Source organism: Amblyomma americanum, chromosome 6 (genome assembly GCF_052857255.1).
Source record: "Amblyomma americanum isolate KBUSLIRL-KWMA chromosome 6, ASM5285725v1, whole genome shotgun sequence".
In the NCBI taxonomy this organism is placed as follows: Eukaryota; Metazoa; Arthropoda; class Arachnida; order Ixodida; family Ixodidae; genus Amblyomma; species Amblyomma americanum.
The window spans coordinates 152,512,982-152,540,062 of NC_135502.1; the positions used below are offsets into that span (position 1 = coordinate 152,512,982).

Sequence of the window (27,081 nt, forward strand, 5' to 3'; positions counted from 1 at the left end):
ACATAAATGACATAGTTCTTATTGACAACAGTGTACAATTCATTATATATGCTGATGACATTACTGCGCTTATTTCTGGTAATGATCCCAATGCCCTTGTGTCACATTGTAATGATGTACTTGAAAAATTGTCTGTCTGGTCCCAATTAAATCGCATCGAAATAAACACCCAGAAAACGAAAGCTATTTTATTTCGAGCCAGAAATAAGAAATTCACTCTAGAAAATTTCTTAATGATTCAAGATAAAAATAGTGACCTTGTCGATACTCACAAAATTCTCGGTGTCTTTTTTTCGTGCCATTTGAGTTGGGACACTCATGTCAACTATGTTTCTAGAAAAATCTCTTGAGTGACTGGAGCTATGTCGCGATGTCGTACTGTTCTGCCGCTAGAAGTTAAACTTCAGTTATATAACGCATTATTTGCCCCGCACATGAGCTACTACAGTTTGGTGTGGGCAAGCACCACAAAAGCAAATATTGAGAAGATAATAGTTCTAAAAAAAAGGTACCTTCGCTACTTAGCCAATATTGATCATCACTCTACGACAAGACATCTCTTTGCAAAATACAAAATTATTAGTTTTGAATATCACTATGAACACAGATTGCTACATGTTTCTATTTTTCTCAGCATGAATGCCAGAGTTTCCTTCGTTCGATGGCATTGCTGCAACCTAGAGCTACTCCTTCTTTAACTCGAATTTCCGAACCCTAGTTAGTCCCATACTTTCGCACGCAGTACAAGTTGCAATCATTAAAACACAATATGCCGGTCTTATTAAATCAACACAAACAGGTAGCCTTCAAATCCCCAAAAGAGCTACGAGTACACTTTTCTCAGTTGTAATTGATAAGAGTCTATTGTTGTGATAAATCATGCAGCAGGTCTGTATTTCCTGATGCCTTCTGCTACTCAGTGTTTGTAGTTAATGTTAGCATACTCTGCCACCAATGTCTCCTGCCGCTTCGTAAACGGCTCCAGGGCCCCAGTCAAGTTGTAGGCAGCAACTTTTAGCCCTGGAGACCGTCCAGTTTTCTGGCGAATAAAGAATTGAATTGAAAAACTGAAAAATATTATCGCATTACAACTGTCACCCAATGTGCTGCCGCATTTCGCCTAACATATACGCTTCCAAACATTATGGCACATTCTTAACACATGTGCGCTGTTATTACACAACATACAGAAGTGATATGCTGCATAAAGTAATTCTTTCCTGCCTTTAGCACAGCATGGATGTTTTTGTCCATGGCTGCAGGTTGGGTCGCATGGAGCTCGAGCAGGGCAGGGTACACATGGCCTTCCCCTGCTACGAGAAAAGGGGTTTGCTGGTGCCAATGACCCTCACCATAAACGTGCCAGGCGACCTCACAGCGATCGCGAATGAAGTGATTGACTGTAGGCATCGTAGGTAAGAGAAAGCCTCTCATTTTCTTTCTCTTCGCGCTTTAGTCAACTATCAATTCTTTAGAAAACGTATGTTTGTTTTGCTGCGGTGAGTGCGGCTGCCATCGCTTGTGCTTGTTGTTCGCAGTGTAGCCAGAAAAATAGTTTTATAATAATGCCATGCTGTAGCGTGGGAAGTATGCCTGGACATATGACGGAAGCGGACTGGTAGGAGAACGAAGGTGCTTGTGTTATTCTGGACCTTCGTTGTAATAGAGCGGGCAAGCTGGCTGCATTATTCAGTTTTGGCAGCTTTAGACAGGGTCAGGCACTTGGACACATAAGGCCGTTACGGGACAGCACGGGTATCCTTGGTGCAAGTGGGCTCGAGGAAATAAAGAAGCAACATTGGAGAGAAACCCGTTGTACTCTGTGTGACAGTTTATAAGCATATGTTGCCAGTGTGAAAATGCGGTCCCAATTGGAGTTGTCAGATGCAACTTACTTGGCCATCATGTGGCGCATTCTGCAGTTCGAACGCTTGGTCATACAATTCCTTTGAAGGTGGTAGGCCGTTTTAGAGCGCTGAACAATGAGGGTTTGGCGAAGGAGTGATTTGCCAGTATGAGAAAGGAAGAGACGGCCCCGGTCGCTCCGCAGTTCCTTAGGTGAGCCATTTTGCAAAACAACATGATGCAAGACAAAAGACGCCATGTCTTGTGCAGATGCGAATAGCAAGGATGAGGTTTCTATGCACCGGGTGAGGTTATCCACTGCAACCATGACCCAATTGTGTCCAGACGGAGTGATGGGAAGAGGCCTGTAGAGATCAATGCCAACGCGGTCGAATCGTTATGTGGGGCAGGGCAAGGGCTGCATTGGAGAGGTAGAACGGCGGGGAGGAGTTTTCTGATGTTGCTTTCAGGACAAGAGGTAGCGTGTTGTCGGATAACGCAGCACATCCACCGCCAGTAGAAGCGCAGTCTAAGGTGCGTGTCTTAACCACACCCGCATGCGTACACTGGGGTTCGACGTTAAAATAGGCGCATACGTCAGAACGGGGCTGTCGAGGAATGACTAGGAGCCATTTGCGCCCGTCGGGAAGTTAGTTGCAGCGGTAAAGCAGGCCGTCCCGCATGACAAAGTGGGAGGCTTGACGATGGAGACAGGCCGGTCCGCCAGACCAGTACATGCTGTAGATAGGGAGGAGGGACGCGATCTAGGGTTCCTTGTGCTGATCAGAAGGCATACCGGCAATGTCAAGGCAAGAGAAATCATTTGTAACGGCAGCTGTAGATTTGAAGTCACAGGGGAGAGGTATGCCGGATATGGTGTAGGCATTGAATGCTTAAAGCTAGAGCGAGATACGACTTCCCTGTCATGCTTGTAAACACAGCGCCGAACGACCAAGGTGGCCAGAGTGATCATTGAGGGAGGACAACCAGCTCAGGGCATACGATCGCTTGCGACACAAAATGTACGGCAAATGGCACATATGATCGCCAATCACTCCTTTTCCGATACGGAATAATTGATTTGGGCCTTGGTCAAGGTGCGGCTGGTTCAGGGAAGACGTGTCTGCGTTGTCTCAGGACTGCGCCGAGGCCTGCGCTGCTAGCGTCAGCGTGTATTTCAGTGGGTTGGCTGTGGTCGAAATGGCGAAGCATCGGATCTAACACAAGAAAGCGGCGCAGCGTGGAAACGGCCGCATCACAGACTGGTGTCCAAAACGAGTGGTTGGGGTCGCCGAGAAGCATAGCCCTGTCAAATTTCTTCATTATGAGCTCCTTCACTGAGGTAGGTCGATGGAACTCGGCAGCTGCAGGCAGCTCTTCAGGATCGAGAAAAGAACGCGTTCTTTTGCGCCGACATGGCCGGATAGTAAGCTGCCGGGCAGCGAAGCAGCAGTTCTTTATATTCCGTCGGCGTCGGTCAGACATTGTAGGACGCAATCGAGGCGGCACCGGTGCAACGAAAAGAGTCTAGAGAAGACGACGACATAGTCCAGGTAACAGAGACACGTGTTCCAATTGCGACCGCACAGATTTGTGTCCATCATACGCCCAAAGTTGTCCGGCCGATTGCAAAAACCGTACGGCAAAACTTTACATTCGTAGATGCTGTCGGCCTTAAGAAAGATTGTTTTGTGCCGGTTAGAATCCGCCATGCGCATCTGCCAGTAGCCGTAGCGCAAGTCTGGCGAGGAGAATCCCGCGCCTTTCAGGCAGTCGAGGGCTATGTCAATACGGGGAAGTGGATAAAAATCCTTTCGCGTAATCTTGTTTGAACGATGGTATGCCAAACAAACCGCATGGATCCTTCCGTCTTCGTTACGAGAACAACGGCGGAGGCCCATGGGCTCTGGGAAGACTGAATGACGCCAAGCTGAAGCAGGCCATCTAAATATTTGTCATGACGTTCTGGGTGCGCCATCTGCCGGATGGCAAGGCAAACGACGTCGGCTTGGTTAATGCGGAAAGCGCGCTCTCTTCGAAGATGTCGTTCGTCTGCCGGTCGGAGCTAATCTCGCAAGGAACACCACTGCTTCTGCTACTAAATGCCGCACTGAAAATGTGACAACAACCGCACTGCACACACTAAACACTACTAAGTCGTCGCTTGTGAGTTGCATGTTCGTCCGGCAGTTGGCGCAGCCTGTTAGACCGGCTGCTTGGTTCGCGTCTGGAGAAGCTGTACTCTTAGCGGAAAACAGTTTTTTTTATTGGTTTTGGGGGGAAAGGAAATGGCGCAGCATCTGTCTCATATATCGTTGGACACCTGAACCGCGCCGTAAGGTAAGGGTAAAGGAGAGAGTGAAAGAAGAAAGGAAGAGAGAGGTGCCGTAGTGGAGGGCTCCGGAATAATTTCGACCACCTGGGGATCTTTAACGTGCACTGACATCGCACAGCACACGGGCGCCTTAGCGTTTTTCCTCCTAATTCCACCAAATGCAGTGAAGTAACGATGTTTATTTAGATCTCAAACTTAGGCAATGATATTCCACTTTGTGAGTAGTGTTTGCTCTCGATTAGGCTAGTGTTTTGCGCACAGGATTTTTTTTAATCGGCCACATAAAAACGTGAGTCGCTGTTTATTAGGCTTCCAGTGAGTCAACTGTTTGATTCTACTTTTCTATTCTTAAAATTGTACGTCCGTTGTTTTTGTATTTGTGTATTCGACAAATCCAAGAGCATGTTTACCCCTTTCTGTCACTCAAGCTACTGTGGCTTTGTGATCACTACGTTTATATACGAAACAATAACACGAAAATTTTAACACGAAAGCATTAATAGTCTTATAACGAGAAAAGCCGGCAGTGTGTGCGTACTCGAGGATAGTACAGAAAATCGCATCGACAAGAAAAATACGGTGCCGTCATCAAGCGGCCGTAAGACGAGCACAGCAAGCTTGTCTAGCTATTTCAAACAATAATGTACATAGCATTCGTCTATATACGTATACCAGCCTTTGAAAAATTGAACAACCCGCCGCGGTGGCTCAGTGGTTAGGGCGCTCGACTACTGATCCGGAGTTCCCGGGTTCGAACCCGACCGCGGCGGCTGCGTTTTTATGGAGGAAAAACGCTAAGGCGCCCGTGTGCTGTGCGATGTCAGTGCACGTTAAAGATCCCCAGGTGGTCGAAATTATTCCGGAGCCCTCCACTACGGCACCTCTTCTTCCTCTCTTCTTTCACTCCCTCCTTTATCCCTTCCCTTACGGCGCGGTTCAGGTGTCCAACGATATATGAGACAGATACTGCGCCATTTCCTTTCCCCCAAAAACCAATTATTAAACATTGATCTGAAGAATTGTTTTTGGGAAATGGCGTAGTATCCGTCTCGCATATCGGCGGACACCTGAACCGCGCCGTAAGGGAAGGTATAAAGAGGGTGTGAAAGAAGAAAGAGGTGTCGTAGTGGGGGGCTCCCGAAATATTTCGACCACCTTGGGATCTCTAACGTGCACTGACATTGCACAGCACACGGGCGCCTTAGCGTTTCGCCTCCATCGAAACGCAGCCGCCGCGGTCGGGCTCGAACCCGGGAACTCCGGATAAGTAGCCGAGTGCTCTAACCACTGAGCCACCGCGGCGGGTCGCCTTTGGACTACCTCAATTTTTCAGACTGATTTCGTACTAAAACTGTGACGCAGTCGTCTTTTCTACAGCATTCCGGATGGTGTCATACGATTTCTCGTCGCATATAGGTTACATGTGCTAGTGAATTTTGAGTCTAGATAGCGACAGGGATTAGAACCGTAGACATAGCCACCTTCAATTGTTTCTCTAACCGGGTTCTTTACCTCTTCCCTTAAGGCGCAGTTGAGTTGCCCACTGAGATGCGAGACAGTTACTGGACGATTTCCTTTCCTCAAAACTAATTATTATTATTATGCAATTCGGGATTCATCCCTTCTCCGTTCACCGCTCACGGTGGTGTCATACGCTCGCGTGAATGCTATGGGGATGGTTTTGCTTTGGTTTATGGGGGGTTTAACGTCCCAAAGCGACTCAGGCTCAGAGGGTTGCCGTAGTGAAGGGCTGCGGAAATTTCGACCGCCTGGGGTTCTTTACGTGCACTGACATCACACAGCACACGGGCCTCTAGAATTCCGCCTCCATCGAAATTCGCCCGCCGCGGCCGGGATCGAACCCGCGTCTTTCGGGCCGGCAGCCGAGCGCCATAACCACTCAGCCACCGCGGCGGCTGCTATGGGGATTCTTGTGCGGGTGGGTTTAATGCACCGAGGCACACTAAGGCTTTCATATTCCCACACGTAAGTAGTCTTAAATATGTGTGTAAAATGGTTTGTTGGTACCTTTGGTGTACACTTGTGTGGATTTGTCACCCCGTTAACTAGTAGTCTTGTGTGTTTTTTTCGTCGTGTCATCTGTTGTACTATTTCTGGACGCAAATAATGCTATTCTTAAGACAAGCATTTAACTTTTACTACTTGTTCCTTGCGATTTCTTGTTGATGTGGTCATTGATAGGCATCATATCGAACTCTTAGAGTAATTGGTTCATTTTTATTGTTTTCATTTGTGCTTGCTTGTGTCACCCCCTTAGCCCCCTGTCCGGATCTTCGCTATCTTTGGTATAAACTTTTCAGGGTTAGCTCTACTGTCACTCGGTCGTAGTGTTACTCTCATGGTATAGCACAGCTTAAACCACATATATCGCAGTGGCACAAAACTTTGAATCTTCAGAACTATTTCCTTTTCTCCCGATCAAAACTTTTGCCAACGTAAATATCGTTCTCCGACATTGAAACCACCTTTACACTACATTTTTTGAACGAACACCTCTAAGCTTCTTTTAAGCTTTACAGCGACAATAAGCACACAATGCCGCGTGAGAGATCACTGCCCTGAAATGAGGTCATGATGAATGAGAAAATAAGATGAAGATGAATCAGAAAATAGACTTCGTCATGCATGTGGAAGGCAGGTTTTCAGCATCGACAATGAAACCAGGTGGCATTATTTTTAAAGAAGATAAAAGAAAATTGTCGCTGAGAAACACATCAACAACCGTGATTCTTTAATGTTTTGGATCTTACAGACTTGCAACATTTAGATTAAGGGCTTTTTGTACAATGTGAGAGATGGGGATAATATGTGCTCTAAAGCTTCTTTTGATTGCGGCTTGCATGCGAACTGAATATCTGTAAATCACTCGATCTATATAATGAATTTGAGGATTTAAAGTTGTAGTAAAGGCAAAGTAATACATTTTTGGTCAGGCATGCGCTTTCAGCAGAGGTCTGTTTTCTTTACCATAGCGAGCGGAATGCCACTGGAAGAACCAGCAGAACGCAGCGTGAATGGAAGTTCGTGACCACAATGCCAATGCCGCTCCACAAACTCGCCTGGGCTGTCTTTCCACCCAAGCTGAAAGCGTACGACATCATCCCAGGTGTGAGTATCGAAACGCATCGTTAAAAGGGGCTTCCGCATGATTTTGAATTAGCTATGCCGTATATTCATTACCGCACTCAGGCTTTGCGAACTTATGCTCACAGGCTGATTTTACTTTTACAGAGAATGATGCGAACACAAGTTGGTTCCGTTTTAGAGCTAGTACCACTGCTATATAGACGGGATTGTGCACAGGAAATGTAAACTAGTTCCGAGACGGACATGATGGATGACAAGTGAATTAATTCTCTCGAAGCGAAGGCTAAAAAATGGTACATAATCAGCGGTTATTTTCCGCTTTTCGAAAGGAAATAAAAGAAAACCTTGCGCGTGCAGTACACTCTTCGAAGGAATGCTACTGTGAGCAAGCAAAAAACATCCAAACAAGAACCAAACAAAATACAACAAAAGACAAACCATACAAAAAGATTTGAAATTATGCAAGCAAAAAAATAGTGCAGTCTCTCCAATTTATCCTTAGAAAATGTAGTTACCGATTACCGTGACCATGCGTGCCATTTTGATGACAACGGTCACAGTGTGTTTCCTAATTTGGTAATTTCTTCTTCCAGTGAAGCAGTATTTCACCCCTCTTATATGAATTTTATTTCATACCCTGACATAGCTTCTATGCAACTAAATTTAAAAACGAAATCATCGTGTGGTTGTGACAACTTTCCTATCATATTTGTGAAGCGATATGCTTAGCTAATTGCATTCTTTCAGTATTTTGTGTGTTTGTTTGAAGCAACATTTAAGAGTGCCTGGAAGGTAGCCAGAGTTGAACCCTTACATAAGATAGGTGACTGACCGGCTTTATTACAAAATTACCGTCTAATAACTCGTACATCCTCATTTTATAAACTAGTTGAACACATTATTACTAATCAGTAAAATGAAGTTTTGATGACCACTCAGTTCTCTAGAATACCCTGCACGGGTTCGAAAATGCTACTCAAAATTTATGCAATGAGTGACAGTAATACATTGCAATATTTCTACTTTTCAACAAAGCGTTCGTTATAGTTCCGCATTACAGCCTGACTAAAGCTCGGACGCATTGAAGTTCCGGAAATACCGATCATATGAAAAAATAACTATTCCACCAATCGCTATCAATTCGGAGCAAAAAAAAATGAGCGAGAATGTGGCTGTCTTCTGATAGACTCCTGCATGCGTTGTTTGGGACCCGTTGAATAAACACATTATTACTCTTCTCAACAAGGTGCTGGGGAAGGCTGTGAGGATGGTTCAGTGGAAATATTCACCGTGTGACTCACACTCTGAAGTAATGCAGGATGTCTTCTACACAGAGAGAAAATAATTACGTTTGCAGTTTTTTCCTTCCCAACTTCTGGATCTAGCCATTGGCCCATCAGCATGTCCACTTCAACGTCGAGGCACACTCGTCGCCACAATCCAAATTCGCTGACGCCGTATTTTGCGCGAACATATTTACTCAAATTTTCATCTTCACTCGCGCTGCAGCCAATTGGAAAGATTATTACCTCTCGCCACGCTTCGGTAATTTGTTAACATTGTTTGCATTGCTTTGTTTATCGTTTTACCCACCCCGCTGTGGTCTGCTCAATGTTTGCAGTGTTGAATAAAGAATAAAAAAAAGCGAGAGTTTTTGAGAAAGTGTTACACATAAACACCTAACCAGCGGAGAAAATAGGAAGATCCATTCCATCTTCGAGCCTATGCTACAGGCGTTAACAAAAGTGGCAGTCAGATGCGCTGTGGGGCAGACAGGTTACGTCTGAACATCAGCAGTTGTCCAGAGAGGGAGTGTAGAGAGCAGCAGAAAAGGGCGTGGTCGACAGTTGGCAGTCGTTGTCACACGCTTCGAGGCAAGGTGTAGCGGGGCTGCTTGACATGCTAACTCCATACCACTGTCGGCAATGTGACAGACACCAAGGAGCAAAATCTTGCTTGCTCAGTGTTTAATGTGGGTAGGCAACAGATATATTCGACAGAACGAAAAGAATAAATATGAGGTAGCGCGCACTGGGAGCTAGTCTCATATGATGAGTGGAAGTTTACCAACGTCTTTAAAGAGGAAAGTACATAACAGCTCTATGTCACTGATACTCACCTGTGGGGTCAGATACGTGAATGCCTATTTAAACGGTTGAACTTAAATTGAGGACAACGCAGCGAGCGGCGGAAAGGAAAACGCGAGGGGCAAAAATAAGAAAAAGCAAGGCAGCAAGTGTCAGGGAACAAACGCTGGTGATTGCGTACTCGAAATCAAGAGGAGAACTGTGCTTGGGCGGGACATCTACTGCGCTGGCAAGATAATCGTTGGTGATTAAGGGTAACCGAGTGGATCCCAGAGAGAATGCAAGCGTATCAGAGAGGAGGGGGGGGGGGCAGAATGTTAGGTTACAAGTTTACGGGAATAAGTTGCCACGACTGGTACAGGAACGGGTTAATCAGAAAGATATACTAAATGCCTTTGTCGTGCAGCAGGGTGTAGTCAGGATGTCGATGATAATGATGAATTTCGATGAAAACGCGCAGTGCTTTAATTCGGCACACTGTTATTGAATTAAGGATTTCCGAATCTACCAGGCCTGCATCATATCAAGAAAAAAAAAACATGCCTTTTTGACAATAAAGGCACTCTATATCAGCATTTTATTCTTTATATAGCGGCCGTTATCAAGCACCACATATAAATAAAGCAGCCGTGGCCAACCGGCACTGCCATCAAAAAAGTACTTTGTTCTAGCCTCGAAATTGCGGACAAGCGCTTCAGTTCAGTGCTGCCATGTGCTGAGCTCTACCACAAAAATTTTGATTGTTTATCACATCGCAATGCAAAACCACTACATATATCCGAATGCTTCCAGGAGTGTTTGATGTGAGCACAGGAAACACTTTATCCGTCTCATTTTCAAAGCCGTACACCGCAGGCAATAAGCATAAACATCGTAGCGCACAATTAAACAGCTCTTATTTTCTTTCAGTTACTGTTCTGCCGCTGTTGCTGAGTTGTTATGGCGCTTGGCTGCTGGGTCGAAGGACGCCGGTTCGATCCCGGCCGCGGCGGTGGAACTTCTAAGGAGGCAAAACTCTAGACGCCCGTCTACTGTGCGATGTCAGTCCACGTTAAGTAACCCCAGGTGGTCGAAATTTCCGGAGCCGTTCACTACGGCGTCTCTCAAAACCATAGTTGCTTTGGGACGTTAAACGCCCAGAAAATCGCAAATCTTTCAGCTACTCACGTAAATGCCCCTTGACCACCTCCGTGTTCGATACTGGCAGCTCACAGACACCGCTGGAAGGTAATGTGCAGGAGAGCTGCACATGTGCACGTGTCAAATTAAGCGTATTGGAGGACCCCTGCACCTGTAGCGGTGAGCAGCGCTATAGTATCGCAAAGCTTATGTGGTGCAACATAGCGGAATTTGAGTCATTCAGCCACCGCTAACTGCAATCATTTTCAATGATTTTCTCATCGTGTGGTCATCATTGAAAGCAGAGTTTGAAAGCATGCGTCATATTTTCTATAGCAGCCGCATTTATCGCTTACATTGGGAGCGGAAATTTATCTGGCGCAACTACACCATGGTTCCCACTTCGCTTATGCTGTTTTTACTAATGTTATGCAAATCTTTCTTTAGAGGAAATTTGTTATGCTGCCTGTTTCCCCTTTGCTGCACATGAAATACTAAACTTCGTTCCTCTAAACGCTCTCATATAAAGCAACTACTTTGATACAGCGGGGTGATTAGGCTTTGAATAATGTAGAGCTGAACATGTCGCGCAATGCTATAGAAGCTTTGCCAATCCTTTAAATCTGTGACCAATGTTCGAGGTCTCAGGTGGACTCGAGTGTAAGAGTGAAGGGATTCAGTACAGATTGCATCGCTATCGAGAATGCTGCCGATGCATTGTGACTGGAACTTAAGAAGCAAAATTACGCTACCTACTGAGCAGCATTATAAGCAGGGACACAAATAAGCTGCCCTAAAAGGCGTAAAAAAAGCTTTGACAGCTTACAGTAATAGTAGGGGAGCAGGCTGTTGATATGAGAATTCCGAACTGAGCTGTAGGAAACACTCGATAATTTTTCTCTTCACTATCATTTTCAATTAGTCACAAACTTCATGTATGTTTTTGTAATTTTTTAATTTTGTAATTAATTTTTCTCATCAGTTTGCCAACCGGATTGTCCGTTAATCAGGAGTTAATCAGGCGTTAACCCGTTAATCAGGCGTGACACATGATTGTCTGATTGTTGCTGTTTTGTGCAGAGATTATGCCAAATGGGTGAGCGCTAAGCTTAGCGCAGCAGCTAGCTGAAGAACCGTCGCACACTCGCGTGCAGACTTTTTTGTCACATAGCTGATATTTTTTTCCACCCCCAAAATTTTTCTGGGAAACACTCGCCCTGTGACCGCAGTTGGCTGACGACTGAGGCCAGCAAAAAAATTATTTTTTTGAACAGGAAAGTTCCGACAACCTGGGAGAAAAAAAAGAGAATCGCTTTTTGTACTCTATGGTTCAGGCTTAATACGCATCTTTAGGTTGAGGACCTTGCAACAGGCAGCCAAAGTGAGTGCAACGCCCCAGAAAAGTTATACCGAACAGTTTTTAACTAATTGCTTTGAACATTGTGAACCTGTAGAGCGGAATGAATTCTTTGTTTTGCTGCGTGATTTCCAGACGGAGCATAAAACTGGTGGGCGCCATGTTTAACCAGCGCATTTGACAAGGCTGTTTAATCGCTGAAGGACTGCATGGCTGCATCGCGAATATTCTGCGGAAAGTGGCAGTTCGGCTGTGGCAACTCAGTTCTCATCAGGATTACTAACTGTACTGTCAGCACACGACCCTTGCAAGATCGCAGCGCTGCGCCTTTGATTACTGATGGCACAGTCCAAATCCATAGAGACGTCTTACCTTTTGTGCCTACAAAGCCTTTGTGGCAGCTGGCCAGAGTTGGTTATAAGGAACTCACATAAAACTGCGCCTCTATTATGGCGATAGCCTTTAATGGCTCATACTCGCGGTGACCGTCCGTCCGTTGCATCGCCGCCTAGGTGACGTGAACTACCCGCGGTGGCCGTTCTTTCGTTACATCGCCGCATAGGTCACATGACTTAGGTCACGTGACGCTACGCTCGCGCCAGCTTCTCTTCTGTCGTGAAATTAATTCAAGCGCGGCAAACTCAAATCAGTGCAATGAGTTGCAAACGGCTTTCGCCTTCCAGCTGTTAAGAGGTATCCAAGTGCCTCAAACGAATTGTTCCTGGTAGATTTTGCAATTTTGAACCGAAAGCTTCAATACGCCATGTGTTCAAGAGGGTACCGTCAGCGCATCCTTGAACAACTTGGGTCACACAATCCTTACCGACGGCTGTGATAAGAGCAGCCAGCTGCCAGTGTAGTGGCGCATCACTGAACCGCTTCTCCACGGCGCTGGTGGTGGTATCAGGACTCTCATCTATTTATGAATGCTAAGTAGAGAATGAGGAATTCTGCATATGTGGACATTAAAACACAAATTACATCGCATCATGCGCTTAAGGCGGAGATTAAGGGCCTCCTGCAATCAATGAGCATTTATTTCACCAACAAAGTGTACAGGTGGCGAAAAAGGGCGGCCGAGAAAAGCTGCAGGTTACGCAGCTTGACAAAAGCCCCGTCCGCCCCTCAAGCAGTGACAGGCTATAGTACATGTAAAGAAACGTACATGCACGCACACTGATAACAAAGAAAAAAACATGTAATCGATGCTGATCAAGACTTACAAAGACAGAAATACCACTGAGATCTGTCATTTATGATAACATATGTTGTAACAGAAAACTGTGTCGAAATAGCACATGGTTATCAAATATGTAAATCTTGGAAGGCAGATGCATGTAGTACACAGGTGACGCAGAAAAACACGATTGCACTTGTAATTGAATATTGCATTCTTCTTGTCAAGTGAAATGTGATGCATATTATGAACAAGAATAATTCAGTTAGGCGCCAATTATTTAGCGTCAATACATCGATACCTAGTTGATAAAAGTAGTTTATTAGATTAGGTGGAGTACAATTTGCGCGCTGCCGGCCGTACTCTGTGCGAGAGAATGTTATTTGCCATGGGGGTTGGTGTCTATATGGGTACACGTAGTGGGTGTGTTTGAGGTTTGCATTTGGTCGAAATAAGTCCAGTTTTCCATCGACTGCACTTTTATAGCATCTTAGTAGTTTGTTATTACACACATCTGCCACTTTAAGTATTTTAAGTGTCTTAAGAAATCCTTCCGTATGTTCAAGAAAATGTGCATTTTGTATGGCTCCTACTGCTTTCTTTTGTAAAATAGTCAATTTATGCAGGTTTTGGGACGTCGTATTTCCCCAAACTGACACACAGTAACAGAGATGAGAATGGAGAAGGGAATGGTATATGAGTTTTTTATGGCGACAGGAAGATAATGCCGTGTTCTGTTAAGCACGCCAACTGATTTGCAAATTTTTGTACACATAGCGTTAATATGTTCATTCCAGGAATGTTTTCTGAGAAAATTACTCCTGAAGAATCACCACCTGCTTTTGCACGTCTGCGCAGTTTAACTAAGTGAAACCCCTTCCAATTTTCTTCCAGAATCAGCTGACTCCTGTTATAACGCCTCAACTTCCACCCGAGGCCATTCGTACATTTGCTTCGCATCCATCTCCAAATAGTTGATATGCTTCTGTTCTCTATCCACACTTTTTGCAGCGATAGGTACACGTGGTAGCTTGCAAAATAGTCTTCGTTTCGCAGCCGTGCGCTGCATGGAACTGAGGGCTTGCCCAGAGCCTCCTAGAAACAGAGAAGGCTGGCACGGCGCACTGGCGCTTCAAACATGGGGACTGAGGGATAGGAGGTATGGCTCATGCCAGGAGGCGCTGCTACCTTTGTAGCATCGTGATGATGATGATACGGCGAGAGGGAGTGAGGAATGTGCCTATAACTCTAGGCCTATGCGTAACCACCACAGTGTACTTACTCTTCGTCAGACATTTAAAACGTATGGCAGTAACTGCCCTTAGGGACGATCATGCAAGGCGTACGATAACGGGAAGACCGAGCACTGCTACGGGAACACAAAGAGACGAAGTTGGTATGATGCGCAAGACGCGAGTATAGAGGGCGCGATGCACCCGATACAGACCGAAGAATGGTCTGAGTTTGGTGACCTGCATGATATAACGTAAAAATTGTTCACGTTTGCTGGTAGTACGTTCACTCGCATTTATTTATTTATTTATTTATTTATTTATTTTATTTATCAATACTGCAATCCCCTCTGGGGATTTTAGCAGGGTGGGATACAATAAATACATAATGAAAACAATAACACAGACAAAGCATATAATACAAATTAGATCCATGGAGCGTATAAACAGTTAGACAACACATTTCTAAACAATACCTGAAATAAATGCCGATAGTGATGATTTTGAAATTTGATCATTGGTTAGTAGATTCCATTCAGTTACTGTTCGGGAAAAGAAAGGATACTTAAAACAGTTATTATGGGTGCTAAAGGCGGTTATTATGCGACTGTGTCTCTGCCTTGTAGAATACCCAGATGAAAAACTAATTATTCCCGTGAGGTCGGTTTTATAATGACCGTTAATAAGTTGAAAGAGGAATTTTAGTCGTGATACACGGTTTCTTTGCGTTAATGGTGGCAGGTTTGCTTTCATTAGTAGTTCGGTTACTGATGTATGTCCAAAGCTATTATATATGAAGCGAACTGCTTTTCTTTGCACCATTTCCATCTTGGTGATGTTAGTCTTGGTGAAAGGGTCCCAAATTACACATGCATAGTCTAGTATCGGCAGAATTACACTTTTGTATACGAGCAGACGGACAGAAGGGGTGGAAAGTCTCAAAGCCCTCCTCAAGAAGAATAATTTGCGGTTAGCATTAGCTACTACATATTCAAGGTGCTTAGTCCAAGTGAGATCATTAGTGATCCAGAGTCCTAGATACTTGTAGTGTGTTACTTCGGAGAGAAATATGTCGTTAGTAGCATATGGATATTTAAGTTTGTGCTTCTTGCGTGTAATGGTCATAAAAACAGTTTTTGAAAATTAATTGACATTTGCCAAGCTTTGCACCAGGCAACAACTTGTCCTAAGGCATTGTTCAGCAGTTCCTGGTCAGCGGCATTCTCTATTTCCGAGTACAATACACAGTCGTCAGCATAAAGTTTAACCTTAACGGGAATACCACGCAGTACATCATTAATAAACAAAAGAAACAAAAGAGGCCCAAGCACCGAGCCCTGCGGGACGCCAGAGCCAACTGAAAGTCGTTCTGAATGGTGGTCATTAAAAACAACAAATTGTTCTCTGTTCTCAAGATAAGCCTCAAGCCAATTAATTAGTTGAGAATTTTTCAGTATTGCGCCTAATTTGTGAAGTAACTTTTTATGAGACACCTTGTCGAAAGCCTTTGAAAAATCCATAAAAACAGCGTCTATTTGTTTCACATTGTTAATTGCTTTAGCAAAGTCATGCACTGTTAGAACCAATTGGGTATTTGTAGAGTAGCCTTTTCGGAAACCATGTTGATGCTTCGTAAGTATATTATATTTCTCCAAGAACTCTGAGAAATGATTATGAATTATGTGTTCCAAAAGTTTACATACCGTAGATGTTAAAGAAATTGGGCGGTAATTTTGAATGCACTGTTTTTTTCCTGCCTTATGTAGTGGCTTCACTGTGGCAGTCCTCCAGTCGCTCGGCACTTGTCCCTCGCACAATGATCTCGTGAACTGAACGTGCAGGTATTTTGAGGTCCATTCTGCATACCGCTTTAAAAATGTGTTTGGAATGTTGTCCGGACCGCAAGACTTTTTAATGTCCAGATTTAAAAGAATGTTTAGTATTCCTGTTTCACTTATTTTACCATCGGGTATAGGTGACGTAGGTAATTCGAAAGACGGCATTACGCCATTATCTTTAGTAAAGACGGACTTAAAATGTTTAATAAATGCATTTGCTATTTCCTTGCCATCGCACACATCTTTACCATCAACATGAAACACATCACATTCCTTGGAAGTCGGAGAAATAGAACGCCAAAACTTTTCTGGAGCTGTAGTTATGAAACTGGGCAGTGATTCACCATAGTAGCGTTGTTTATCGGCATATACTTTATTCTTAAGGCGGGAGGAGATTTCGTCAATCTTGTTTTTGACCGCCTGTGCAGCATGGATTTTCAATCTTTTCTTAAGACGCCTCAATTGCTTTTGGAGTCGTAACGTCTCACGGGAGATCCAGGGGTTCCTGCCGTTTTTCTTTTTAGTTATCAGCGGGACAAAACGGTCAATGCACTCTTTTACTAATTTTTTAAACCTGCACCAAAGCGAATGCACATCATCTGTGCTATCTGAAAAGGCATCGAAGTTAAGCGAAAGTATGTCAATGATTGATACATCATCGGCTCGAGAAAAGTTTGGGTAAGATGGATATTTAGGCTTGCTATTCAAGACGGCATCAGCAATGGTGAGTAGGACAGCTTCGTGGTCTGAAATTCCAGGTACTATTTCGTAATTTGTATCTGCGCCTATTGATCCGCTGACAAAAAATAGGTCAAGGACTGACTGAGAACTGCCCTGAATTCTTGTGCTTTGTTCCACAATTTGCAATAAATCAAAGGAAAAAGCAATGTCCAACATTGCTTCACCTAAAGCGTCATGTTTTTCAAGTGAGAACGTCGACCAGTCTATATTAGGTAAATTAAAATCACCTGACAATATAATACGATCACCAAGTTTGACATTCGTGTACAAATATTGTTTGAGATCGTCTAGAACGGAAACGGTAGAACTAGGGGGCCTATACGTTGCTGCAATAACATATCTAACATTTCCATAGTATGCTTTACAAAAAATACACTCTACATTGGGTATATCAGACATTGGGAAAATTCGCAAGGTTGACTTAAAGAGTATGCTAACGCCTCCACCTCTACCATCACGGTCTTTTCTGTACGAACTGTAGCCAGTGGGTACAAACTCACTGTCAAATACTGTGTCGTTAAGCCAAGTCTCAGTCAAAACCGCAATTTCTGGATCGTGCAAAAGCAGAAGAGCCTCCAACTCAGCAGTCTTGTTTAGAACACTCCTACAATTAACATTTAATATTTTCAGGGTCCGAGGTTTATTGGTGAGAAGTCAGTTTGATTTCTTTCTAAGCCTGAAGCGAGAACCTTTCGCTTCGTCCCAACCAAATAGGACGTTATCAACGCTTAGTTTATCGAATAATAACTTTGCTTTGGCTCCTTCGTCTCTCTCTTCTTTACAGCTTTTCCATAACTGTTTACGTATTTCTCGAACTCGTTTTGAATAATCCTCAGCTATTGATATGCCGGAGTCTTTGAGCTTGTGACATAATTGTAATATGGACATTTTTTCACGGAAATCGAGCAGTTTTAAAATGACAGGTCGCACCTTGCTTGCTTCCTTTTTACCAATTATATGGCATCTTTCGACGCCACTTACCGTTAAACCCAGCTTTTCCTGAAAAACGCCGTTTGTTACTTTCTCTTCCAGTTCATGGTTAGACTCAATTCTGTCCTCCTCTATACCGTAAATGATAAGGTTATTTCTTCTACCTCTGTTTTCTAAGTCATCCATCTGGTTTCTAACTAAAGTAAGCTGCCCCTGAAGTTCTGATATGGTAGATTCCATATCTTTCACCTTCGTGGCTAAGACATTTAGGCCGGATAACTGTCTCTCAATACCGTCAATCCGCTCAGTTAAAGAGGAAAGCTTGTCTTCTATCTTGTTTTGTGATGCCTGTAGGCCCTCCATTGTTGAAGTAATCTTACCCTGGCCTGCTAGTAACTCCGATAGCATCTCTTTTTCAGTTGGACCAGGATTTGCTTCAATATCGCCACAAGACAACAGATCTTTCGATAATGTAATAACACAAGACAGAAAGCACTCAACGCTCAGTGGGCAGGGCAGCAGCACTAAAAAACGATCGTCACTTCGATAACAATGTTCATATTTGAGATTATCAACCTGAAGTGCAAAGCAAAAGTGATTGCTTAGCAAGTTGCCGTGTCTGCTGCTGACATGCCCACTGGCGAAGAAAAGCTCCGGTGGTGGATTTATAGTCGATGGATCAGCCACGTGACATGACGTCCCCGATGTCGTCAAAGGTGTGGAAGCTGATAGACAAGGTTGGTCTGGTTCAGTGATGACTCCGTCGGAAAGCAGTACTGCTGATACGGCATCGAATCCTTGAACATGGTTCGCACGTGTCGCTTGATACCACTCACGCGGCGCTAGCAGGGCTCCGAGAAAGACCTGAAGTGCAAAGCAAAAGGGATTGCTTAGCATTTCGCAATGAAGGATGAGTGCTTCAATATTGTTCTGTTTAAGGCACTGGTGTTTTGTTCTACAGCTATCCACAATATTCTAGAATGCACAAGGATGAATAATATACATTGCTCCAAGAACCCTTCGCAGTAGAATGCGCGCAAGAGCGCTGGAGGAAGAAAGAATTTAACAATAAAACGTCATACGTGCTGCCACTCATTTGTAAATAGGTACAATGAGAAACGTTTATTGTCTCTGTGTGTGTGCAGTTGGTGAGGCAGTTTGCTGAAAAAGAAGACGTGGAGCTCAAAGCTGACGCCAGAAGGTTCTTTCTGTTCCTAGAAGAATACTTCCAAGAAGTGGAAAATAGATATATCTCGAAATTAGGTGCGTACTGCAACATCATTTTTAGTATCATATAACATACAAAACTCTTTGAGTGTAAAAGGAAGCGCTTGACATTTTACTAACATCTCATTTCCAGAGAAAAAGCGCTTCAAAGTCTAATGGGGAACATTTGCCCAGCGCCCTGAAGTTCAATCCTTTCACTCAAGTGTGAAATAGCGGTGCTACGGCGACTTGTATAATTTTGCTTCCAGTCCCTTCGAGCTGGTCGCCTCTACCAAGGCTTTGTTTTTTTCTTTGATCCTCAAGTCAACCAACGGTTCTTGCTGCCGTCGCCTTCTGTCTAATCTTCGCCTTGTGTCTAAACCTACTGTTCGTCCTTCACTCTCTGCATTCCAGACTTTGTTTTGGGAACAGAAGTACAAGACAGCATATGATTTCTTCTGCTCGATCCGCCTGTCGCTACCAAAGGCGTCGACATGTGCAGCAAGATCGCAGGGCAGGTAAATGCCGGAGGTTGACGCCGAGGTAATCGGTGATGTGTGCCAAAGTTTGACTCTCAACGTACTCGCGCCGCGTGTATGCGCCTAATATTTTTTCAAACAAGAACACAAGGTGGGTAGAGCCTCTGTAATGTGATATAGCTCGTAGTGTCAAAGTGTCCAACGCACGTATGTCTCGTGTCTAAAGGCACTCCAATTCCATCGGCTCCCTTCCTAATGAAGCCTATGAATTTTAAAAGGAAATAACGTCGCTGTGACGTGTATGGAAAGCAATAAACTCGGCGTGGCGGTGACGGCTCTACCTGTCTCGTGCCGGTGCAGTGGACAAGCCACCTGCTCCCGCAGCACAGCAAACCGAGCTGGTTGGCTTCGAGCGGAGTGTCCTACCTCTGCCGGCTAGCCTTCGCCGATGATGAGGACGGCGTGGTGAGCACTGATGGGCTGGCGCATTCTGGTGGACTTGCTATTCGCTCACGCCTTCGGTGTACCCGCAAGCCACCTTTTGAATACTCCTTGCTCCCGAAGAAAACGAGAAGCTCTACGGAAGGGCGGATGAGATTTCCTGGATATATTTACGCATTCCAACACTTCTATTAGTTATTCTTCAATTTAGGTACAGTGAACAGTACATTTCTTTGAAAAAGGTTTCTATAAGTACAGAGGAGTCTCCACGACGAGAGAATTAAAACCTACTCTATATATTGTTTTGAAGCACTTCATGTTTGAGTGGACCTAATTGCCGAGGAGGTGGCGCAATTACGAAAAAGCCACGCTTCTTAACTTGGCAGGTGTTTGTAGCCGCTGCTGCAGGGGTGCGCGACACAGAATGCGGGACGTCACCCAAATCAGGCATAATATTCTGAACGGGGTGTTAAATACGACCAGCAATAAAAACTAATTGAATGAATATTTTTTTTTAATTCAGAAACATTTCCACATACCAATCGTTTGTTTGTGAGGTAAAAAATTCTAGATTTCATGACAGCATGAACATAAAATTGCTCTCTTTCTCTCATCGTCGTCCTTTTGACCCCAATTTCATGTGTTTTGTTTCTAGGCCTTAGAGTGCTATATATTCAGTTTTCTTGATATATGGCGCGTCGCTTTTTACACAACACATGTATTCCTTTAACTTTTAAAGGCGTTTTAACTAACACTGCACAATTTAAACAATGGGGTTAATGAGTTATAAGACCGCTTTCTGGCATAGCATTGTGAGCGGTGTAGTACATCAGAAAAACCTAAGACGTGCTAACTACCAGGCTGGTTGATTAGTAAAGAATAGTTATGTTTCTAGCTGTTACTGTTTGGCCTTTGATTACTGAGTGGCGTGTAGCCTACGGCAAGCAATATCCGTATCATTTTTTTTTAGAATTTCCCTAACCCGGTTACCCTTGGCGGTGTGGACCAACACATTGTAGCTAATTTGTCGAGTTACGTGCACTGGAGAAGTTGCTTTGCTTGCAACCTTCCCGAAAGACAGTGCATTTTGGCGCGATGTAGCTAAAATGTGATTGCTTACAACTCCGGGGGTAACCGCGTTACCCCCGAAATTTTAAACAATAATATTGCCACCTGGTGTTCTCAGGTGGCGCTGAAGTGTCTTCGAAGACGTTGAAGTGTCTCGCGCTGGCTGGCTGGCTGCTTGCTGTATTCTGCTGGTTAGCGACCTGTCTCCCTGTTTTCCGTTACATATGGTGGTGGACGTCAACTTGCCCGTCTTCACATTCAGCGGCAGCAGGGCACGGATGCGCGCCGCTACAACCTCCGTCATCGGCACGTCGAATACCATCCGGGAGACCAAGTTTGGGTGTGGACCCCGGTACGCCGCCCAGGCTTGTCTGAAAAACTGATGTGCCGTTACTTTGGACCGTACCGAGTTTTGCGCCGCGTCACCGAAGTGACCTACGAAGTTCTTCCTGACGGGACTGTGCAGCCTCAGCGTCGTCCACCCCGCTCTGAGGTTGTGCACGTTGTCCGCATGAAACCCTACTTCACGCGGTAATGGATAGTACGCTCAGTGTTCTGCTAGTTTTCGCGTGGGACACCTTCGCCCACCTCCCTTGTACATTTTTGTGTGCTTGTGCTGTTTTTTTTTCCTCTTTCCACTGCCCATACTGCAACCCCGCTTTTGTTTTTCTTTTTTTTGGAGGGGGAGTAATGCCACCTGGTGTTCTCAGGTGGCGCTGAAGTGTCTTTGAAGATGTTGAAGTGTCTCGTGCTGGCTGGCTGGCTGCTTGCTGTATTCTGCTGGTTAGCGACCTGTCTCCCTGTTTTCCGTTACATAATGGATATTACCTACCGCAGGCTACAGGCCACTAAGTAATTAACGAGTCCAACTGTAATAGACTAAAACTTAGCAATTCAATATCAGTTAAAAAGCCTGCTTGTTAGCATATTGTAGCTGTTTGCGATGTACCACACCATTGACAAAGCTGTGCTGAAAAAATCACTCTTTTAACTCGAAACACCAATTTTCTTTTTAATTTTGTACAGTCATATAAGAAACGCCCTGTACATTTTGTTATGATGTAATGATTATCATACATACTTTTATTCAGTGCAGTCACGGTTGTTCTTGCTGTCGCTTAAAGTTCTGAACAACTTGTCTATTTACGGGCTATTCACTTGGAGGCAGGCTTGTCACTAATCTTTATCGCAAGGTCGTTTCCAGACCAAACTATCTGCACTTCGAATGCAATGGCGCTACGAACAATAAATAATTGCCATTCCCTGTAGCCAGATGCGCAGTTTAGGCAGATCTGGCCAAAGAAAGACTTCCATTGGAACTCTGCTGAGCTTAAAGGCGGGCGGTTGAGGCACAAATACGAGTCCCAAATTTTAGGCCATTCGACCAACTAAGCTCTATCTGCAAGCTAGCGACAAACAGCACCGCGAACTATCTTCCAGAGCTCTGAATTTCCACAGAAATTGCATTGCAGAATTCTTGTGCTAATGCAGACTTGTCCGGCCATTTCGAACCCGGGTAACTCAAATTATTTGAAATATCAAGCACAGATCATCCCCTTGTAACTCCTGCGTCAAAGAATGGTTACGTGTCGTATACGGAACTCATTTTACTCCGGTCATTCAATATAATAGATCGTGAGTCCCATCCCTGTAATTCCTGCTTCTCATCACGGCCCTGCGTCACGGACTGAACGTGAGTTGTGCTAGAAGGTGGCCTTCTTTCCCTTGTGCTGGTGTTAAACGCCACTTCGCTGTTATGCAGCGAAGCCAACCTAACGAACTCCTATCGGTGGCCATTATCTGGCGTTCTTTGCGTGCTTCGCTGCCTAAGGACTTCAGGTAGCCAATTGCACATTACATTTAATTGAATTTCTGTATTTTTACGGCATTGGTAACAATATCAGACATTGTATAATAGGCAGTCGCTTTATCCAGAGAACCGTCCGCTGCTGCTTCGATGCAAAGCAGGTTGGGGCTGGCAAGGCCTACCGATCACTGTTTCGCCAGGATTTTTATTTATTTAATTTATTTACATATACTGCAGCCCCGATGGGGCTATTGCAGGAGTGGGAGGAAGAGGAGAGAAAAAAAAGGCAGAGAGGGACAACATGTTCAGAAGTGAACACCATTAAAATACAGAACAGAAATGCAACAGACTAATCACAGATTTGGTTCCAGGGAGCGTATATCACCGGGTAAAGAATTCCATCATTCGATAACAGGAGGAAAAAACTAAATTTGAACACATGAGTGCGCGCGTGAATGGGTGTTACATTCAATGGCTGGTAGCTCCTTGTAGATGAGGATGCTGAAAAATGCAAATACTCAGACAGTGAAGCAAAGCGGGATGAATTAACAATACCATGAAAATATTTTGAACACTCATTGTCGCGGCGGGTACAAAGGAGGGAAAGGCCTATGGCAGGAAGAGTGGATGAAGATGAAAAATTTCTCATACCGTCGGCAAATAAACCGTACTGCTTTCCTTTGGACGGATACCAGCTTACTGATATCGGACTGTTTATGAGGATTCCAGATTATTGACCCATACTCCAAAAGTGGACGAATTAAAGCTTTGTATGTTACCAGTTTAGTTTCTTGGGGGGCAGCACTAAGTGTACGTTTTAGATAACCTCCGCATTGCATTATTGGATATTGTGTTAATATGCTTTGACCAGGACAAGTTAGAAGAAAAAAGACCTAAATATTTGTACTCGGACACTTGATTCAGAGAGTTATCTTTGAAAGAGTAGGTGTAAGAAGATGGTATTGTGCGATTACAGAATGACATGTATACAGATTTACGAAAGTTTATTTGCATTTTCCATGTTTCACACCATGAGCAGAATGACACGAATGACTGATTTAGTTGCGCGTGATCCTCAGGGGTGTTGATTGAACTGTATATCACACAATCGTCTCCATACAACCGAATTTTAGAAATAATATTTTCTGGCAAATCATTAATGTATAATAAGAACAACAGTGGTCCGAGCACGGATCCTTGTGGTACACCGGATGATACATTAACAGTTTCAGATGAACAGGAGTTGAAAGAAACATACTGTGTACGATTAGAAAGAAAGCTTGATATCCAGTCTACCAGTAACGGGTTTTTGAGTATTAAATTAAGTTTACAAAGAAGTTTGCTGTGGAGAACGGTGTCGAAAGCTTTAGAAAGGTCGATAAATAAAGCGTCGATTTGTGAACCCGTGTCGAGGGAACTAGCAATGTCGTGCGTGAATTCTACAAGTTTTGAAATGGTACTGAGCCCGCGCCGAAACCCATGCTGAAATTTGCACAAGATATTGTTAGCTTAAAGAAATTCTGTAATGTGCTTATGAATGATATGTTCTAGTAATTTGCATTAGTGTGAAGTTAATGAAATGGGGCGATTGTTGGACAAGATTTGGGTGCTGCCAGCTTTAAACAGGGGAATAACTTTTGCAAGCTTCCAGGCTACGGGGACGGTTGCGGTTGATAGCGATTTCTGGAAGATGCTAGTCAAATACCGGCTGGTCCAAAGAGAGTAACGATGCAGAAATACATTAGGGATATCATCAGGACCACTACTTTTTTCACATTTATGTTCAGAATGAGGCTCAGAACACCTTCGACGCTTATTGAAATGTCATCGACAGAACATTGAGAGTTGCTAGGAAAAGTAATCATTTCAAGGTTATCTGTTGTAAATACCGACTGAAAATATGTAATGAAACTAGTAGCTATAGCTAATGAGCCACATACCGGCTTATCATCAATAATGAAGGTATTGGGACTAGTTCTTTGTGGCAATATGGATGCCCAAAATTTGCGTGGATTGTGTTTCATTAATTGTGGCAAGGAATTTCTGTAGTAAAAATCTTTTCCCGAGTGAACTTTGGCACGGAGTTCTTTAGCGTCGCTGAACTGTTGCAAAAGTTCAGGGTTACCATTGCGCTTGGAAACGCGTAGTCTGGCAACACGGCGAGAAAGATGCAGTATGTCTCTTGTTATCCAGGGCATACTGTGGTTTTGCTTTTTAGTTTTTAATGGAACAAAACGCTGAATACAGACCTTCACAATGTTCTCGAAAAATGTTACTAAAGAATTCACGTCACATGATATGCTGAGGTGCTGAAACTGTTCAAATGCATCACTTAATAAATCCAGGATAGGCACGTCGTCTGCTCTACTGAAATCCGGAAATGTTGAATAAGTCAGTTTTGAGGAAGGAATAGAACATGGGATCGAAACAAGAACAGCTTATGATCGGATATCCCCTCGACAACCTCGCATGTAAAATTCGTCGCGAAAATTGAAGAGCTTAAAAACACCAGATCCAGTATTGCCGAAGACCTCGTGGACTTATAAACTATCTGTTTTAATCCAAATGACAAAGAAAAATTGACAAGTTTATTACTGATTGCAATGTCTTGACCAGTAATGGATAATGTATGCCATTGAATTCCGGGAAGATTGAAGTCTCCTAGGATAATTATATTTGGATTGTTGATATGATGAGAATGCAAGAAGTTACTTAAAGAATGCACGTGGTCTACGGAAGTGCCTGGTGGTCGATACACCGCACCGATAACAAATGATTTGTTACCTACGTAGAGTTTGCACCAAGTTGACTCTATTTCGACAGGGACCGAAATTTTAACAAATTTCAGACTAGACTTATGAAGAGAGCGACACCGCCTCCTTTCCCATGCTGCCTGTCCGCCCTAATTACAACAAAACCTGGAGGAGTTATTTCAGAGTCAATTATACCATCATGTGGCCACGTTTCGGTGACCGCAATGACATCAGGCGAATGAGTTAGGATTAAAGAGATAAAATTTGGAAGCTTGTTTACCAAACTTCTGGCATTGATGTTCAGAACACGAAGGTTGGCGGCGCTGTCCCGTCAGTCAGAATCTGCGGGTGGCTTGGCAGCAGTAGCATTAGCAGCAGCAGTGTCCGGGGGCGTTGATTTCGAATCTGACTAAACTTTTCTCAACATCATCCCAGTTTTACCGCACGCTATCAATAAACACGTGGTCACAACGCAAATGAACCTTCGAGCCACTGTCATGATAAGATTGTGTTGCATCCCATATTTTTTTCCGGATCAATCGAACGTGAGCAGAGAAATCCTCGGATAAGCTAATGCCTGAATTTTTGAGCCTATGAGCATTTTTTAACGCTTGAGTTTTTTCCCGAAAGTCAAGTAGCTTAACGATGAAAGGACGAGGGCGCCCTTCCTGCTTTCTACCTAGCCGATGATACCTTTATATTTTAGGACAATCCAACTGAAGGTTATCGATGAATACCTTAGTCACCGCAATGAACAGAGCTTTGTTAGTTTCTTCATCTTCTTCACCAAGACCGTGAAATGTAAGATTGTTTCTGCGAGAAAGGTTTTCCAGCTCATCATTTCTTGAAGCAAGCTTGCTAACAATCTCAGACAACGAATTCAAATGGCGTTGCACGGGCCCGTCGCTTGCGTCGCCGTTCGAGGTCGGCGAGCTTGACTCAAGAGCAGAGACCCGTGATTCAAGTGCCTCAAAACGCGAGTTCACTCTCTGCTGGAAACGTTTTATATCTGCAATATCTTCGGCCATGCCGGCAGACGGCACGTCGCTGCCTGTTATACGTCGCTAGAATGGGTGCATTTATTCTGGTCTTTACGTTTCCGATAACCTTAACTGCTGCCATGTTTACATGTCTAATATTCAACTTTTCTGCAATCGCCTTCGAGTTCGGTATATTTTGGTTTGACGTGCACTCTTCCTCTGCACCTAATGTTTGTCCAGTCGAATACATTACAACACACTTGCCAAAACTGAGCGCTCTATAATCTGTTTTTTCCTGTTTCACTAAGGGCCCTGTTCAGCTGATACACAATTCATCCGGGATAATTCTGAAGTCGACAATAATTGGCAATCTTTTGGTAACGGGCGTAGCACACTCTAAACGAGCTCATTATGAAATCCGCAATCTACTGATGGTATACAGAGCACCGTGCGCAACGCATGAAACGTTTTCGTTACAGGAGGTGGAGCTGAGATGTGATATATATGTAGACTCTGAAACATCAGCCAAACAGGGAAGAAAAATTAGGGGGACACCTGTGCTCCACCTGAAGTATATA

General features: G+C 44.0%; 2 protein-coding genes across 2 annotated transcripts in view; both read left to right on the forward strand.

The window, feature by feature from the left end:
• LOC144095025 (uncharacterized) overlaps positions 1–19,478 on the forward strand; it is a 32,503-nt gene extending 13,025 nt beyond the window's left edge. The window contains exons 4-7 of the mRNA XM_077628847.1: positions 1,263–1,415; positions 7,174–7,309; positions 18,915–19,032; positions 19,390–19,478. Coding sequence (XP_077484973.1) covers positions 1,263–1,415; positions 7,174–7,309; positions 18,915–19,032; positions 19,390–19,427 — 445 coding nt within the window. The 3' untranslated portion in view covers positions 19,428–19,478. The remainder of the gene's footprint in view (positions 1–1,262; positions 1,416–7,173; positions 7,310–18,914; positions 19,033–19,389) is intronic.
• Positions 19,405–27,081, forward strand: part of LOC144095570 (uncharacterized) — a 135,471-nt gene continuing 127,794 nt past the window's right edge. Inside the window, exons 1-2 of the mRNA XM_077629259.1 lie at positions 19,405–19,493; positions 19,815–19,919. Coding sequence (XP_077485385.1) covers positions 19,470–19,493; positions 19,815–19,919 — 129 coding nt within the window. The 5' untranslated portion in view covers positions 19,405–19,469. The remainder of the gene's footprint in view (positions 19,494–19,814; positions 19,920–27,081) is intronic.